Source organism: Magnolia sinica, chromosome 18 (genome assembly GCF_029962835.1).
Source record: "Magnolia sinica isolate HGM2019 chromosome 18, MsV1, whole genome shotgun sequence".
NCBI lineage: Eukaryota > Viridiplantae > Streptophyta > Magnoliopsida > Magnoliales > Magnoliaceae > Magnolia > Magnolia sinica.
In genome coordinates this window covers 15,330,951-15,351,001 of record NC_080590.1, presented here as the reverse complement: position 1 = coordinate 15,351,001, position 20,051 = coordinate 15,330,951, and the positions used below count along the sequence as shown (strand labels likewise).

The window sequence follows — 20,051 nt, the reverse complement described above, 5'->3', positions numbered from 1 at the left end:
CATCCAAGCACACATGCATACGTACATCCTTACAGGACTATCCAAGCATACATTGATATATCCATGCATCCATAATCTTTCCATACATACATAACACATCCATCCATAACGCATCCATTCATCCATCCATCAATGCACACACCACACGTTCATATATTATACATCCAACCACACATACATAATTATAAAATAGAATAATTATATTTTTAAAAAAAATTACTATTTTTAAATTTTTCCATAATCTTTAAAACTTCAAAAAAGTTTTTTTTTTTTTTTGAAAAATGCAACAAATCGCTCATCTATCATCTATGTCCATCCATGAAAAGAAAAATTAAAAAATTTCCATGAGACAATGTCATTATTATTTTAAATATAAAAAAAATTCTTTTCCTCCTTTAACTTTTAAATAATTAAAAAAATCCAAAATTTGAAGGGGAGTTGAAATCATATCCTAAATAATAATAATAATAATAATAATAATAATAATAATAATAATGAAGTTTCTAGTTTTTTTTAAAAAAAAATTCTAATTTTTGCAATATTTACTCATGGTTTTCCACTTGCTAATTTTTCCCCCAAAATTGAGGAATTTATTTCATGATAACGAAATGTTAGTTGTTAAACTCCGCTCCCCAACCTATTTTTAAAAAGAAAAAAATAATTTTTTTTATTTTTGTTCTGATTAGCGCACATGGTTCCCCTTCCCAATTTTCCTCCAATTGACGAATTTGATTCATGAAAATGAAAGAAAAGTGGTCAAAATCCACTCCCCAACCACATCTTGATTCATGAAAATGAAAAATGAGTGATTGATATCAACTCCATTAACCTGATTCCCAAAAAAAATTACTATTTTTTTAATTTTTGCAATATTTACAATTTTTTTAATTTCTTGAGTATTTAAACACTTTCTTCCTTCCTATTTTTCTCCCCGATTGAGGGATTTTAATTCATGAAAATGGAAGAAGAATTATCAAAATCTATTACCCAACCAGATCCAAAAAAAAAACCCTAAATTTCTTATTTTTCAGATTTTCCTCAATTTTCCAGTGACTTGCACATGTTCCGGGGACATGAAATGGTATCAGCCATGATATCAAAAGTATCAGCAACACCTAAAATTTTTATGAAGAAAATACCAAAGATATTTTCAATGTAACTACACAATGACGATATTTTCGCAGAATTATCACCCATACCTGAAATTCCAATGAATAAAGTGATATTTCGTTATCGCCAACCCAGTGATATTAACAGGGTCACTAGGTGTATGCTGATCTCCGTGGGTTCCAGTCATTACCCTTGCAATGGGGTGCGGTTTTAGCCTTCAGGTTGGACTTGTGTCCTCCATGACTTGTGCTGTTGTGCTGGTAAGAAACGGGGTTTGCAGTGATGGAGGTATGGAGATGCAGACGGTGTAGATGGATTTTGTAAAAGTGTTGTAAATACAAAGGATGACACCAAACAAGTGAATAGATTGAGAATATCATATCTTTCAATCACATGCCAAAGTACCTTCTCACTCGTGAATCTTGAAGAGTGAAGGAAAGAAAAGCTAAAGAATACCAAAAAAAAAAAAAAAATTCCAAATTGAATAACGTCTAAGCATACAACACCAAAACTCCTTTCCAAGCAAATCCATTACCCGACAGAGGAGCTATCTATGCTTTCTACACTACACAATGTTTCAAAAAGCATTTCCTGCAATCCACTAGCTCTTCATTACACTAAGAATCTACACATCCTCAACAATGCTTATGACAAAGAAAAAGTGAATTAAAAAAAAAAAAAAAAAGGAGAGGAATTATGAAAGATGAAATATTATCATACACCTCAAAAGCATGCAATCTGCTTCCACCCCCGTTCAACAGGATTGAAGCAACACAGGGCCCACCCATGTGTTGAGCATGTCGCTCAGGGCCACCTGCACTTCACTCGACCCATGCTCACAGCTTATCAGGCCTGTGAGGAGAGGGAAGAATTGGGCCAAGTTCTTCATAAATGAGGAATCTCCCAATCCGCAAATAGCTTGAAGGGTGGCCACAATGAGAGGTGCTCGTGCCGCCAGCTCCCTCCGTTTTGCAGAACCAAGAGGAATCAACCAATGAGGCTTCCGCTGAACACCAGCAGAGGGCTCAGCTGGCTGCCCAGACCATGCTGTTTTGAGATAAACCTGTAGGACCTCTTTGCAGAGGTCAACAAGGTATGTATCCACTTCGACCTCGTCGAAACTAAGTGGTCTGTCCAGTATGAGATTCTGCAACAGTGTGAGGCATATCTGGTAGGACTCATTCTCGAGGCGTAGCAATGGAGGGTCCTGCATCTGGGTCATGGACCCCAGCTCCTGTAGCTTCGAACGCAGGTTACTGTCACTGTTTATCTCGTGGGCATGGATCGCCACAGCATGCATAGCATTGAAGAGTACCACTGTGTTCTTCGCGGAGAGCTGAAGTCTATACATGTTATAGATCTCCATCACAGCCTAGAAAGATTTCAACAAGGAGCTCAGGTTCATGTTGCAACTGTTATTATTAAAATCAGCATAAGCTCTAGTCTTGTTTTAACAGGAAAGAACTGGTTATGCGAAAACAACAAAAGCACAACTTCACATGTGATTGTATGCAACTGTAAGCATTAGAAAGCCCAGTGGGTGGTCACAAAATTTAATGGAACTCATCACATCTTTGTAGTCGTCATCATAGCCTTGTCACAACTATTTGGTATTGGCCTTACAAATCCTCTTTCACCAATCATTTCGAAACAGCAATTTTCTTCCTATTTGTTTTATGGAGAAGTGATTTTTTTTTTTTAATGGGTGGTGAAACAGGGAATATTCTCACAATTGCTTAGAAAAAGTTCAATGATGGACTGCGTACCTGACACCAACCCTCCACTTACCTAGGGTAGGGGCCAGCTGGTGTATCATCGCTGCTGGGCAGAGTAGAACAAATTATGGGGACACCATCAAATTAATGGAACTCATCAGAAGCCAACAAACTTTCGAGCTCTACACATTGTAGATCTACAACATTAAGTGTGCAAACCATATAGGGAGAGAGGAGCCGGCATCAGAAATTTGCACGAATGAACCAAGCACTATTAGGGAAATGGCTTTGGAGGTTCAGGTCGGAGGAAGGAAGGTGGTGGAGAGTTATTATATCAAGTACGGTGATACAGGACAATTAACCACTTGCTCTAAAAGCTCGAACTGTTAGAGCATGGCGAAGCAATCCCTTTATCTCATAAGCCCAGGCCCCACATCTCATGGGTCAGGACCTCGTCAGAACCCCCCTCGTAGGCCCCAAATCACATGGGTACCGCCTCACACAGGTGGGGCCCGCCTCACACGGGCCGCTCACCCCGAGTGTGCCCCTACATCCCACAAGCAACTCCACTCGAGCCCGGTGTGAAAATGCCCCTGCATTACATGGCCTACAGGAAGGGGTTGATGGTGAAAGAATCATCAATTTATAGGATTTGTGCATTGTAGGAGGTCTCTTCCCTAATGAACAAGTTTGAAGGAAAGATCCAGTTCTCATTGGAAGATGGGAAAAGAATTCACTTCTAGAAGAACTTATGGATCAGGGAATGCCTCTTGCTAGAGGCATTCCCATCTCTAGCTACAGCTGCATCAGATTTGGACATGCCTGTCGACCAATGCATCATGTATATTGGTGATTTTGCGGTGTGGACACACCAGTACCAAAGAAACTTATCGGAAATTGAAACAGAAGAGCTAGTATGGCTGTCGGAATGGCTTAGTCTTATATGGGTCGTCTCGGGAGAGAAGGATTCCATAGTGTGGTCTCTGGATAAATCAGGGCAGTTCTCAGTCTGAGAGGGCAGCAATGCATTGTCGATTTTATGGTCCAGTGCAACTCCTCCCAAAGTACCAGTGTTTACATGGCTGGTGGGAAGGAATCAGATCCTTACAATTGATAATTTGCCGAAAAGATCCATAGTAATCCCAAACTGTTGTGATATGTATATGAGAGCAGCGGAATCAGTGAACCATTTGTCCATCCATTGCTCTTTTGCAAGCAAGGTGCGGGAAAGGGCTGTCATCTCCTTCGGATCTCCTCGGGTGATGCCGGGTTCGATGGTACGACTCCTACTAGCTTGGCCTACAGGTGGTCTGAAGACAAAAGGAGATAGCGGTGGGAAAGATAGTAATGATGGCAATCTTTTGGGCTATATGGGGGGAGAGAAGTGGGAGATGCTTCCAAAATAAGAGTAGTTCTGAGCTAGATGCATATGAGAGGGCAAAAATGTATGTAATAGGGTGGATTACATGTATCGAAGATCTCGGCAAAATGAGTGGTCGTTCCTAGCCAGGTTGTAATTTTCATTTTGTAATTTGGGCTTTTTGACTCGTTTAAATAAATAAATAAATTATCATTACCTCTCCAAAAAATGGCCTAGAAAAATTAAAAGTGGAAGAGCTCCCATTCACATTACAATCCTATCACTGAAATGATACCTTCCATGATGTAGAAAATGTGTGTAGAAATAGATGATGATATAAAAGATACCTGTAGAAACAGACCTCTAAAAATCCAACAAGAATTACTGAGCGACCAGGGAATAGCTTTGTCTTACCAGTAACTAAGATAAAACAAATATGAAATTATTTAGGATAGAAATATAGATAGCCCGAACTCTCGCCAAGCTACTTGTGTGGAGTCTCACCACACTTGCAGGCATTTACCTTTTGGTATTTCCAGTCGTAGGAAACAGTGGAAAAAATACAGACCTCTGCACCAGCCACCACACACACACACACCCACACAGGCACACAAACCCTACACCATGCACACGAGAAGTGTTTCCATATCCAGATGCCCATGCACATGCACGATTTGCACATGCCCATGGACACGCCCGCCCACAAGCACACAGCACAAACCTTCAACAGCTGGGCTTAAATCTTTCTAAAACAGAACTCTCATTAGCTAAAGACAACTGGGACTCCTAACTTTTAGAAACAACTAGCCAAATACAACCAAAGACCTACCAGTTTTGGACCTAAAGCTATTCTAGTTGTCCTTCCCCAACCAATGAAAAACTGGCATGTGAACAGCCATACTGTCTTTTACTTGACCGAGACAATTAACAATGATTCCCTAATTAACACCTAGACATCAAGTAGGGCCCAAGTAACCAATAGGGAGCAATACTAGCTGCAGCCCCTTCCTCTATTCAATTTCTCATGTGAATTTAACTGACACAATTACCCTTCATACAGACAAAATTCTCACTCCAAAAATAATTCTTCCTCCATATAGTTACCTTTTCTGGAGGGACTCTTATACAAAAGACTTCCCAAAGAACTCTCACACGTGTTGCCTGCGAGGCCCATCCTGTATAGATTAGTCTTTCCCATGAGATGACTAAGCATCGTATCATCATCATCATCATCATCTCATCTTAAACTTCTCACAACAATTTGGGGCCAGCCTTTAAATGGTAGATAGGCAAAAGTTTTTAAGATCGGCCGCCCACCAAACATCAACCTTCCACTTTTACCAGGCTTTAGAGCTGGCCACGGTAGAGGCTCACAGATTACTGAAACAACACTCAAAAAACACTAGGAAAAACCCTAACCACTTGATCTAGGGTTGGTCACAAACTACTTTGAGCACATTTAACCCATGGAGAGACCATCAGTACACTGTATAACTATGGCCCAATCTGGGAAGCATCAGACAGCTCTAACTTGCTTTCATCACTTGCATAAAGCATGAGGATAGGATCGAGGAACTGGTGGGGTCCTCAAAATGTTAGGGAGCGTAAATGCCTAGGAGGTGGGAGTGGCACCTCAAACATGAACTAAGGTTCATATGCACGTGGAAGCACAAGCAGGCCTGTAATGTTGGAAACCTACATGTGCATGCATGTGCACACCACGGTAACCGTCAAGGGATCACAAGGTCAAATGTCATGAGCTGCTGTCCCCGTTCCTCTCTTGTCTGTTGTAGTTATTGAAACCCTAAGTAGGTGATAGGAAAGGCCTGGGACGAATAACTGATTTGGGGCTCTAGGGTGGAACAAGCAAACTTCAAGTTACGATCTCCAACTCCATGATGGTACTATTCCCTTTTGCGATGCTAATAGAGTCTGCTTGCAAAACTTGAGGGAAGTGGTGAGATGTTTTGAGGTTTCAGGGCAAAGCATTGACATGCAAAAAGGTGAAAACTCTTGGAGTTGAGGTTCAGAAGAAAGGAGTTGGAGAGATGGTGGAGGTTTTTGGTTGCAAGGCTGGACAACTGTCCTCAACCTATCTTGGACAGCCACTGTGCATGGGTAAGCCATATAAATGCCTGTAGGATGTTGAAATCGAAAGGTTCAGGAAAAAGCTAGCAGGATGGAATAGTGCAAGGATCCGGATCACTCATGGAATCAGCTCTCTCCGATATGCCAACTTCATGTCCATTTTTTATTGCCATGTGAGCATAAGAGAGGGTCGAAAGGTTTCGAATGGATTTCTTCTAGAAAGGAATGGAGGATGAGCACAGAATGGGGGTAGTTTGTAAGCCTCAGAAGCAAGAAGCAAGGATAAGGGCATTTATATCGTGATCGCAAAATATCGTCCAATACCACTTTGTTTTCCTTGTTTTACTTTCGACCGATTTGCATTGGTTTCAGTAGGGCCTGAGGCGAGTCACAAGCCCAAAACCACATATATCTCCCGCCTGTTCCAATGCCTCCAAAATCAGGACAAGCCAGACCAATTCAGCTCAGTTTTGTTTCGAGTCAAGGTGAGTCTCTATGAACTGCTGCGTCGCTCGTCCTATGGCTATATAAATGTTTCTTTTGAAAGTAGAAACATCCATTCTGACATTTTTTCTTGGATTTCTTTTTTTTCTTCTACTTCTTTTTTTCTTTTTCTTTTTCTTTTCTTTTTTTTTTCTTCTTCTTTTTTTTTTTTTTTTTTTTTTTTGGAGAGGCAACAATATTTTATTGAAAAACTCACAAAGCAAGAAAAGAATTGCATAAGAGAGAATTTGACTTGGAAGATTACATTCCATCCATTTCAGCAAAAACGTGATCATTTCTCTGGGTTCACAATCTAAATGTTCTAGGGAAGAAGGCCATTTTGGAGTTTTTCATATAAAAAGTATATTTTTTATTACTATTTGTTTTTTATTATTAATTTTTAGCTTTTTACACTAGGATAACACATTCATTGTTTGTGAAACTAAATTCATATCAAAAGGCCCCTTTTGGAGCCTAGACCAGTATTTTCAAGGCAGCTGGAGACAGGTATTCCCAAATTCATCTATGAACTTGACTAAATTCATATGAAAAGGCCCCATGTGTTTATTGGTTTATTGGCTAATTTATATGAATTTGAGTTTAAATTTGTTAATGAGGATTAAAGCGGGTTCAAATTTGTGTGAGTATGAGATCAAATTTGAGCGCATTTAAAGTTGTGTGAATATGAGTTTAACTTTGTGTGAGATAGTTCTTAAATTTTCTAAATTTGCCTATTTTAGGAAGCACGCTTCAAAATCAGCATTTTGATCCACGATTAAAATTAGTCAATACAGCACTTCTAGGTAAATGGCCATTGAATAGGGGGGAAGATGACAGTCACTGGAAGCCATTGCCGGTAAATGTGGGGATCATAGATCCAGATGGTAAGTGGTCTTTGGGGATCACGCCTATGAAAAGTGGTTTTAGGGTTGAAAATAATTTCTCGAAAGGGTTGGTTTTTAGAATGAGAATGCCGACTCAATTACATTCTGGGAGGGCACATGGGATGATGCAAAGCTGTTGAGTTAAGAATCAGCAAGGTTGTACAGGGTGGCACCAGGTGAAAGAAGTTAAAGGTAGTCGATGTTACAAAACCTCGGAAACCAAATGATATAGATAAGGATCTTGAGGAGGGACTTGAGTAACAAGGTGAAAGTCAAACTCATAGACCTCCCAGAGATGTTGGAATAGATAACACCACCCCAACAGAAGGAGACAGAAGGGAGTGAAGCTTTGAAGCATCAAGGTACCCTTCAATGAAATTGTTCTATAACTCATTTTGGCAGGAAGTAGGAGCCGCTACAATAGCTTGGCAAAAAATCTGGTTATATCAGTGACCATCAGGAGTGATGATGTTTGGATGGCTTGCTGGTAAAGATAAGGTGTTGAATTAATGTCAAATCATGAGTAGACAGATGATAATAATGAATAAGTGCATTTTATGTCAAGTAATGAGGGTACAGTGGGCCATTTAGTTATCACTGTGCATTTACAATGGAAGTGTGTGGAGTTTTATTAAGCTATAGGGGATGGGTTGGGTGATTCCCAAGTCATTGGGCATTCATAGAGAGGTGGACCAGGGCTTGTTGTCAAGGTAAAAAAAGGGGGAGATTGTTATAGAGTATGTCCTTGCTGGCATGACAATGGGCAATCTTAAAGAACAAAATAACTGAATGTTCAACAATAAGTCAAACCATAGGGACAAGTGTTTAGCGAGGCAAAAAGAGGGCTGTTTCATGAACCCCATGTACAAAAATTATTTGTGCAGTGTGGTAAAGAAGATTTTGAGACCAATTGGGGTTTAGGGTCCTCAGTTACAAGGGAAGGATGGTCAATCACCATCCTCACCTTGTATTGTATCCAACCATGCTTTTTCCAGTTTAGTAAATTATCATTACCCATCAAAAAACAAAAGAAAGGGTATCTTTTGACTGTCATAATTGTTCAGTCAAACAGAAAATTTGAACTACGTTGTAGGCAACATCATTCAAGAATGGTGAGAATATAACAGCAATTTAATGCTTCTTACCTAAGATGTCAACTGGGTCAATTAAAAGCGGCATGTCAGATGATTCCATTCAGGGCCTGTTTGGATTCATGGAAAGTAAAGGAAAGATCGTTTCCCATGAAACTCACTTTCCATTCTTTGTCAAGCATTTCTTTGTGGGAATTTGTGGGAAACACCATTTCCCACTTTCTTTGTTGGAAAAGAAACAAATTTCCCACCTCCACTCCTAAGAAAGGCATTTTCATACGATAGAAGGAAAATGGGTTTCTCAAGGGTTAAGCCTGAATGTGCCCCCATCCATATTCAATCACCTCAAAAGTGCCACTTGAGCCACTATCATCTTTCGTTATGCCCCAAACATGCCACAATCCACCTTCTCTTGCACCTCACGTGTAAAGCATCCCACATGTGCTAATGTGCTACATGTGACACCATTATCTTCTCTCACACGCCACATGTTAATGTGCCACATGTAACACCATTCATCTTCTCTTGCACCCCACGTGTGCAAGGCACTTCACATGCGCCAATGCGCCACATGTACCATCGTCCATCTTCAATCACTCCAAATATGCCACATGCCAATCGTACCAATGTGCACAAGTGCTGCCATCTAGCTTCAAGTGCCCACATGTCAAATGTGCCAATGCATGTCTTATGCTCTGTGTGCCACCATACAGCTTCAAGCACCTCACATGTATCGTGTGTGCCACTATTCAGCTTCAAGCATGCACAAATGCCACGTATGCCACTATCCATCTTCAAGCATCACACATGTGCCATATGTGCTAATCTGGCACATGTTAGTGATTACCTAGATCCTAAAAAAAAAAATGGCTGCCAAGCAACAAATTTAAAATAGATCTAAAAAATCTTGTTGGAAAACAAACAAGGAAAACACCGTTTCCTTTCTCACAAGTTTTGTGGAAATAAGATTTCCAAAGAAACACTATTTCCTTTACTATGCTTTCCATGAATCCAAAAAAGCCCTTAGTGAATACGAAATGACAGAAAAAGTGAACTATATAAACATAAGAAGGAAGAAACTTTCAAACCTGAATCAACAGAAGCTGAACGGCAGCACGGCACTTAGCATCAGTGATTGCAAAATACAGGTTGCGTGTTCTCAGGTTCTCCACGTCGTCATCTACTACAACTGTCCCAGAAGACTCTGGACTACTAGGTTTGGTGGAAGAATCTCCATAGCTCCTAGCCACACCATTACTGCCAAATTCATTCATGATAAGCGAGAAATCAGGATGAGTGGCTTTGGCTGCTTCCTCCAATGACGTAACCACATCTAGCCACTTGTCCTCAGAAAACAGACCCCCAGCATGGCTCATTAAACGAACAAATGCAGCAATACCAATGCCTGCAAGGCTTTGATGGGGTCGCCTAATGAAACTTATCAGCAGCATCAGCACTTTTTTTAATAGAGGATTAACTGTATCGTAGAACTTAACAAAGAGGTCCACAACTAGTTGGAGAGCAAGTGTACATGTTTCATAAAGCCATGAATCTTGATCTTCATTTGTATCATTTTCAAGCCCTTGATCAGGCAGGGTTCCCCCCGAAGGATCAATTGCATGCCGAACATAGTCAAATATGGGGAAAAGGATGGAGTCAAATACTCGCTCCCACAGAGGTAATGAGAAAAGATGACCATGGTTGCGTAATGTATCAAAGAGCACTTGCAAGGCACTTTTCCTGATTTCAGGTCTTGGATCAAAGCTAAGTTCTGACAATCCTGCACAAAGAACAGAAAGCTTATGCCTTAGAAGTGCTTCACTCCTTTACATTTAGAAGGAATGGCCTCTAAGATATTACTGAGACACAGAAACATGAATTGATGTCAGGCACAGACACAAAGAACCAAGAAACCTGACATGCAGATGAATCCATTCAGTAATATATATTTTTAAAAAGGGCATCGCTCATAGTTTTCAAATCCTATGATTTACAATTTATGATCCTAGGAAAAATTATTTGAATCCATTTCTAGATGAATCTTACGATTATACAATTTGAATCCTACAATTAATGATTCAATACCAAATTTACAATTCAAATTATACTTATTCTCCTCTTTTAAATTTATTTGGCTCCCATTTTCTACTTTTAAATAGGTGGGGGGCTTTAAGAATCTTTTAAAAAAGATAATTTGTTTTATTTTTATTCTTTATAAGAAATTAGATGATGGATCTTCTCTTCAATGTTAAATTGTGGAGCTTTTTTTATGATTTCTTAGCTCTTAATTGGACAATACACATATTTATCTATGACTTGCGGTTTTATCGATGGTTGCCATAATAGGTCATGTTGACCTATGTCTCGTGATAATGGGGCTTAGGATTTGACTTCAATTTAAAGACCTTTACTTAATTTATTATGTTTTTGTCACATATCTAAAATTCAAGTTCTATTTATCTAGGGTTTCATTATGTAATTTTAAACTCAAAAGCACACTTAATAGTTAATTATTTATATCACAAAGAAAAAACTTACTAAAAGATTTGTTGAAGGCCTAATTAGGGGCTTGCGCTTAATGCCTTTTGACTTATAAAACATGATAGAGTTTATGCAGTGTGGATCATTACTTTGAAGTCCATTGAATTGGTAGCATTACTTTTTTGGGATGATTCAAACTATATTATGACCAACAATGACACATGTACACCCGTTATACAGGCTCTCAATTGATAACGTCATGATATGTTATTTTTCTTTTCCTTTTCTTTTTTGTGTTATCTTTCTTTTCCTTTTCTTTTTTAAAAGGTATGATATGTTATTTTTCTTGGTGCATATTGATGGGAAATGGATCATGGATATGTTTTCTTATTTTTTTTCTGATGTATTTATAAATTTTTCAGTTTGTTCTGATTTTTGAGAAAATTGAGGGGAAAAAATCTTAGAATTTACAATGCAATATGATTCAATTCAGCCTCAATTACGATTTGCAATATGATAATGATTATGACAAATTGTTGCTATTTGAATATTCGTTCATGAAAGCACAATATATAGAAAAGTGTTATCTGGATAAACAAAATATACATTAATTCCCAATGCAAAGTATATGAAGCATAAACTAAACAACTTTGCTGCTATTTCCCGGGAATGATTACGGTGCGATTACCAGTCCCGGGAACGATTTCGGTGCGATTACAGCTCCCGAGAACGATTACGGTGCAATTACAGATCCCAGGAACAATTACGGTGCCATTACAGAACCCGGGAACAATTACGGTGTGATTACGGGTCCCAAGAACGATTTCGGTACAATTACCGGTCCCAAGAACGTTTCAGTGCATTTATAAGTCCCACACCGAAACCATTCCCGGGACCTGTAAACGCACCGTAATCGTTCCCGGGACCTATAATCGGACTCTTATTGTTCCTGGGAATTAATATGGTAAATTTTTCTGACAGCATTGTCAATAGGTAATTCAACACCAACACATCTAATATGGTAAATTTTCAAAAAGGAGTTTCCTTGTTGCATGGTTTCTAATTAATATAAATAATTCCCAAGCTAGGTAAAATATTGGAACTTGGAAGTTCTTTAAATGCCTCCCCCACAACATCTGTGAACCCTTATCTGATGCAATCCACTTACCAACCAACAATGGGAACCAGAAATAGAGATGATCATCTTTATCTGTGAGCTGAGGAACATCTTGTTTCCCATCTTTTCCTGTTGAGGATGAAGATGGAGCAACCTTTCCAGAAGCATCTTTGTCCTTATTCCGTGCAGACGAGCCAAGATCTCCTTCTGCCAGCTTCGCAGCACAGAACCGAAGAAAAGCAATTGCATTGAGGCTGATATCTTTGTTGAACCTACTATTAGTAAATGCAATCAGACAATTCACACAGTCTGTAAAAGTGGTGGTTTCAGTTTCAGTGATATATGGAAAGTAGTCTCGCACAATCTTCTCAATGATCTCAAAAGCCAAAAGTACAATGTTTTTGTGGTCATCATAAGCTGCAGTTGTGAATACCTGCAAAAGCAATCATCAGGTGAGCAGAATGACAGACAAAGGTGATGATGATTAAAAGATGGGATTAAAGGACGACAAGAAACATTATCATGGGGACCCTCCACAAATTGACTAGTATGGACAGATTTCATATCCAAGAAAACATCAAGTACAATTATAATATTATATACACATAAAAACAAAGAACATACCATGAACATGCTTTTCCATCCTGACTTGACATTATTAACACGAGTCAAAACCATTTGAGAGACACATCTGATGATTAGTTCTCGGATTTCAACAGCACTGCTCTTACGCATAACAATGACAAAAGGCTTCATAAACTCATTCTGAAAATTGTAATTGCCCAATTCTTCCCGCTCTAAGAACTTCATCGCTAGTTGGCGCAGGGAATCCATTGCAAAAATTGCAATTGAGAGGTTTTCAGAACAACCAATGGTGACAAAGAACTCAGAAAGAACATGCCAGACGCTTGACCAAACAAGCCTAATGCGATTCATGTTGTAGTGCCTGTAAGAACAAAAACGTGTAATGGGAAATTTCTGAAGCTATCCATCTTATGAGGAAAAAATTACCAATGTAAGCTCAACCAAAGAAGTAACATAGCATTATAAAATGTCAACAAGAAGCATGGTAAAAGTGAAGGGATTGATTTCTTACGCAATCTCAACAATCTTTGTAAGACTGAAAACCCGTGGATCAGATGTAGAGCGCAGTTCTTCCATAGATACCTTACAAAGAGCTTTAACAAAATCAGTTACTGCCTCACTATTCAACCTTTGACTTCGTGTAAATATACGATTCATTTCAGAGCTTCCAACTTGTTCCAACATGTTTAAATTGGATACTAAGTTGGTCATCTGTTCAGTTGTAACCACTCCGGAAGCGTGGCCACCGACACCAGCACTATCATATGAACCCCTTCTGGCAGCTGCAGCAGCATACTGAATCCGCCCAGCTCCCTTCTTTTTCAGTACAGGAAGGATTGTTGATTTGGCTTGCTTAGATTTCTCAATCTCATTCTGATGTATGGCAAAGAAAGTAGCATCTGGTGGAGCACCTTCCCCTAGGAGATGCAAATGTTCAAACCGTGAAACACATGTCAAGATATGCTCCCAGGCTTCTTGCAAGTAATTGCCATCCTCATCTGCAATAGTAATAATTGCCTGTAGAGTACAGACAGTCAATAGCAAAATCATAATGTGAGGTTAATGTTTACAGCTATATAATAAAAATTTTATTTGCAGAAAGATCAAAAGTTGCATTTCCAACTGTAAAATGGAAAAGCAACCATTCAGATCACAAAGATTCTGCACAAACTCCATAAAGTCCCTAGCTCTTCATACACCCAAAAGTACCCCGCCATACAAAGGTTCCAGTTAGTAGTTAATGAGACAGACTCCATAAAAACAAATTCTGTACCCCCATAAGCAAGCTCAATGATAGGAGTATAACCAGCTCATTTTGGTTTAGATAGTCTCTTCAAAGCCCAGAATTGCTTTTTGATGCAGGACGGATGAACTAAACTAGGATGATGCAAATAAATTAATTAACGGATTATCATAGTAAATCAAAGCATGAAATAAAGCCAATCTACCATAAATCTAGAGAAATCAAATATTTGATTAAACTCCAATTCAATACCACACCACAATCCCACAAAATAGATCCTTAAGGCTATTGATCAGAAATGGCCCAATGGAAGGTAGAACATCCATCTAGCATAGGATTCGCTCTAAATTCGAGGATTCACTTGCACTTTGCCGGGGTTTGAATGGATTAGGGTTTGGGTTTGAAAAAAAAAATTGGGAATTTATAGTTTTATAAAAGGCTAAGATTACGGTTAAGGTTTTATAAAATAGAGAAGAAGAGATAAGGGTTAATGAGGGGGAGGCCGATCAGCTGTATGGAAAGATCCGTGAAGTGTACGGGGATGTTTGTACAATCATGCGAATGGTGTGGTGGGGTTGGGTCAGTTTGGAAAAGAAGAAAGAAAAATATTCAATGGAAAAAAAAGGGCGGCTTGAAAGAGTAAAAAAGACATACCTTGATAGGAATAAGAAATATAACTTGGAATCACTCCAATGGCTTCACACCAAATTCCATTCATGGGAAGTTTTCTTGCCCAAAAGAAGCAATGTAGAGAAATTTTATTCAATATCAATAATCACAAGTATCAAGTCTTAAACAAGTATATAGAAGAAAACCTAAGCAAACTCTAAGTCTAGAACTATTCTTGACCGTCTGAATTTATTAACGGTCAAGATCAAAACATAAATCTCTAATAACCAAAAATAAAACTGAAAATAAAGGAGAAATAAAGATGTGTCACACGGCACAACAATGATCTCCAACGTGCAACAGGTACGTCCACACGTGATTAACGGCCTAGATGAGTGTGGTTAAACGTGCCCATGGCTTGGATGTGCAGACTAGAGTGTCTGTACACCTAAACCTAGAGTTGGGCATCGAGTCGAGTCGGACCGAGTTAGGGCTGACCTAACTCGATCCAGTTTCGAAATAGGCCTGACCCGAACTCGACTCAACTCGATACCGAGTCCAGCATGCCTAAACCGATCCGAGTCCGAATCTAGCACGAACTAATCCAAACCGAGTCCGACCCGATCAAAAGTACCAAATCGGTTCGAGTTGGCACAGATTCAGATCGAGATATGCGGGAGGGAGTGGAGAGGAGAGAGAGAGGAGGGTGGTGATGGTGGTGGGTGGTTGTCGTGCTTGGAAGAGGAGGATGAGGGAGGGAGAGATTGGGATCAGGTCAGGGTGGGTTTAGAGTCGGCGTATAGGGTTAGAAGACTTAGAAATTAGAATTTTATTATTATTATATATGCCCAAATCCGAGTCAAGTCGGTTTCGGATCGAGTCGAGTTTGACCGGATTGAGCTTTGGGTCGAGTCGGGTCGAGTTACTGGGTAACTCGAACTCGACTCGGTTTGAGTTCAGCCCGACTCACCCATTCGGTTGGGGTCAAGTCAGGTTTGAACGAGTTGGACGAGTCGAGTCAAGCGAGTCGAGTCGTCCGGTGCCCAGCTCTACCTAAGCCTGAGTCTCCGAACATATCCAACGATTTAGATCACCAAACTGATGTGTCTAAGATATCCAACAGCATGGTCTAGTGTTTGTAGCATCCAGATGTGGACCAGGTCAAGCTGGGTGACCTCCAAACAGTCCAAATATGTATCAATCAGTTCCAAACAAGCAGCCCACGTGCATCTTCCCAGTGTGGGGTCTTCAAAGATACTCAACCATGCATGTGGGATCTTTAACGCGGCTAAGAACTCGAATTGGGTCCACTGGGCCCCATGTAATGATCATCCAACCATAATGAAGCTGGGTTGGGGCCTCACCTCCCCTCCTCCCCCAATAAACTCATGTAAGTGCTCGGATGCCCTCATCAACTCCCCCTCGGTTGAGAAGAGTTCGCCTCTGGCGAAATAAAACTGCAATAATGCTCTAGAAAATCCGGGTCTAGTCTCTGTAGCTCGTCCTCGGTTATACAAATGTTATCTGACTCTGCCTTGTTTTTCCACTTGACGAGATACTTTTGAAAACCTCCGTGTTTGGTGGAAATCACATGTTCATCCAAGATATATTCTCTCCTCTTTTGGTAGGTATGGATGGTAAAGGAGGCAAAGAATGAAAAGGTTAGTCTGGCAAGAGCCACAGGTCATAGAACGGATTGGGAGCACCACTACCTGGATCAATGTGAGGGTCGAGAGAAGGGCAAGCGAGTGAAAGTGTTGGATCTTTAAATGACACAAGAGGATCCGGAGAAGGGCAAGTGGGTGAAAGTGTTGGATCTTTAAATGACACAAGATCTTCCACATTGAATGTAGAACTCATGCTCAAATTAGGTGAAAGATCTACAACATACGCATTGGAACCCATTCTTTTCAATATCTTATAAAGTTCGGCACTACAGGCTTGTAATTTCTTCACAAACCCTTGCGGAAACCGTTCTAACTTTATTTAAACCATCACATAATCTCTTACCTAGAATTCCTTAAACTTGCGATGAGAATCAGAAAATATTTTATACTTTTCATTGCTCATGGTAGTCCGTTTCTTAATTTCATTATGCAAATCATGAATATGCCGTGCAAATGTATCTGCAAACTCCGATGGCCTATGGGAGATTGACATGGGAATGAGATCTATAGGCTTCCTAAGCTTGTAACCATAAATTACTTCAAAATGACTCATGTCTATTGACCTATTGACTTAATTGTTATAAGCAAACTCCGCAACTAGTAAAACTGAATCCCAAGTCCTAATATAGTCACCCACAAGACATCGCAACAAGTTACCTAAGCTTCGATTGAACACTTCCGTTTGACCATCAGTTTGAAGGTGGTATACCGTCGAGAACTGGAGTCTCGTGCCCATCATAAGCCAAAGTGTCTTCCAAAAATAGCTCATGAACCTCACATCTCTATCAGACACAATGGTCTTCGACAAACCATGCAAGCAAACCACCTCATCAAAGAAAAGCTTGGCAATTTTGGAAGTATTAAATGTTTTGGAACATGGAAGAAAATTGGCCATTTTCGAAAAACGGTCCACCACCACAAAAACGAAATCATGATTTTTGTTTGTCTTGGGTAACCCAAGCACGAAATCCATATTGATATCTTGCCAATGAGTCTGTGGTACTGACAAAGGCGTATATAACCTAGTATTTTGACTTTTATGCCTTGTCAGCTAACAAGTCTCGTACATTGCCCAATAATTTTAGCAATGTCTCGCTTGAGACTGAGCCAATAAAACCTATCCTTGATAAGGGCAATAGTCTCGTCTCTACCAAAATGGTTGGCTACTCCTCCGGCATTAAGCTCCCAAACTAGAAAACCCCGTAGTACGGGGAATGCAGAGTCTATCACCTTTAAGTAAGAACTCATCAATTAGGACAAACCCACTATCACTCATCGACTTTTCACCCAAAAGTGATATGTACACCTTCCCAAAATCTGGGCACACAAAATATTCTCCTTTCAATTGATGGAACCCAATGACTTCCACGCTCATGAATTGAATTAACGCCACTCTAAGGGAATCATTAGGTTTGTTCTCGACCCTGGCTTTGTGTTTCAAAACAAAAGTGTACTATTGGGAAAACTCAACCCACTTGGCATGCCTTGGGTTTATTTTCTTTTGGGAGTTGAGGTATTGCGAGGCCTCATGGTAAAAAAAAAAATAGAGTGAATTCTTGTGGTAGTAAGTAATGTCGCCAATGTCACAAGAATTGTATTACCGTGTAGAATTTGTTGTCATAGGTAGAGTGTCGTTGCTTCGCCTCATTCATGTTCTCACTAAAATAGGCAACAGGGTGCCCTTCCTAGCTAAGCACTCTACCTATACTCATACCACATGCGTCACACGCAACCTGAAAGACTTTAGAAAAGTGTAAAAGATGCATGACAGGAGCCTCAATCATTTTAGCCTTAATCTCCTTAAACGCTTTGGAGGCAGCATTAGTCCATTTGAACTCTCCATTTTTAATGCAATCCATGATAGGAGCCATAATGGAACTAGCTACGTCGTGGAAGCTACGCACCTCATGAATGTTTTACGATTCAGGCCAACTTATTATAGCCTTGACTTTCTCAGGATCCGCAAACATGCCATCAGATGAAACAATGAACCCTAAAAAGACAACTTTATCAAACATGAAAAAACACTTCTTCAAGTTGGCATATAACTTCTCATTTTTAAGGACCCCGCAAAATTGCCTCAAATGATGCAGGTGTTGTTCCTTAGAGGCACTATAAATGAGGATGTCGTCGAAATATACCACCAGAAACTTACCCATAAAGGGCCTCAACACCTAGGTCATCATTCTAACGCACTCGGAGTGTTAGTCAAGTCAAAAGGCATGACCAACCACTCATATAGCCCATCATTCATCTTGAAGGTTGTCTTCCATTCATTTCTTGGGCAAATATGTATTTGATGATACCCACTTTCAAAGTCAATTTTAGAGAAGATCGTGGCACTGGCCATCATATCTAACATGTCGTCAAGACACGGTATAGAAAACCGATACTTGACTGTGATCTTTTTAATGGCTCGACTGTCCATGCACATACGCCACGTGCCATCTTTCTTAGGCATAAGGACGGTGGGCACGGCACATGGACTCAAACTTTCCTAAATGAACCCTTTCCTAAGAAGCTCATCAACTTGCTTCTTCAAGAACGCATGCTTCACGGGGTTCATTCGGTAGTTAGGGAGGTTTGGTAAAATCGACCCAGGGACTAAATCGATAGCATGCTAAATGCCCCACATGGGTGGAAGCTCATTCAATAGATCTTTTGGGAAAACATCATAGAACTCCAATATCGGAATCACCTCAGATGGCACCTCTATGCTAACCTCAAAGATAACCTTTCTCGCCATGAGGGCGTACACCATCGAATAAACTCTAGTATCTCTTTCAAACTATTTGGCATTTATTATGTGAAGAGACTATGTTGAGGCTTCTTCACATCTTTCGAGCCACCCTTCTTTACGTCCTCCTTTTCCAAGACACTTTTAGGCGGGAGAGGATTTAACTTGATCATCTTATCTTCATAAATAAAAGAACACATATTCAAACGGCCAAATAGTGTCACATCATGATCATACAGCCAAGGTCTACCCAAAATGATGTGGCCTACATTCATAAGCAATAATCACACCACAGCGTGTCTTTATAGGAAGAAAATTGAATGGGAACAAGCCATTGCTGAGAAACCGACATCCAGGACACATCAACCCATGAAACTCAATAGGGCTAATGGTGAGAAACGTGCTTCAAACCCAAATGAGATACAATGCTAGTAGATACCATATTGGTGCAACTGCCACTATCGATTATTACTTTACAGTTTTTTATCACCACACTTGGTGTAAGTATGGAAAAATGAATTCATGCACTAATCATCACTTTCTTTGGCCCGGGCCAAGGCGCATCTAACAACTATAAGTGGCACAGCCTCAACTTCTTTAGTTTCTTCATCACTAGCACCAACTTCGGGCTCATAGACTTCTTCTTCATAATCTCACCCTGATCATCGCCATCCAACTCGCCAATCACAAGGGCCTTATTTCGCGCTTTCGGAGGGCATTGGTATGTGAAATGGCCATATCCTTGGCAGTCGTAACGCCACGCTTGCTCACCTCCCCTCGAACTAGTACTAGCTAAACCTTTACCCTTCACATCCCGATTGTCAGATGAAGTGCTAATAGGGGCTTTAGAATGACTCCCAAAATTAGGCCTAATTGCCTGG

At 40.0% G+C, this 20,051-nt stretch overlaps 1 protein-coding gene across 1 annotated transcript in view; it reads right to left on the bottom strand.

Annotated features, from left to right (window-relative positions):
* Positions 1-1,597: 1,597 nt before the first annotated feature.
* LOC131234012 (brefeldin A-inhibited guanine nucleotide-exchange protein 2-like) overlaps positions 1,598-20,051 on the bottom strand; it is a 46,335-nt gene continuing 27,881 nt past the window's right edge. Inside the window, exons 7-11 of the mRNA XM_058230962.1 lie at positions 13,426-13,931; positions 12,954-13,275; positions 12,381-12,762; positions 9,820-10,511; positions 1,598-2,482 (exon numbers count right to left, since the gene is read on the bottom strand). Of these exons, the coding sequence (XP_058086945.1) occupies positions 1,865-2,482; positions 9,820-10,511; positions 12,381-12,762; positions 12,954-13,275; positions 13,426-13,931 (2,520 nt within the window). The 3' untranslated portion in view covers positions 1,598-1,864. The remainder of the gene's footprint in view (positions 2,483-9,819; positions 10,512-12,380; positions 12,763-12,953; positions 13,276-13,425; positions 13,932-20,051) is intronic.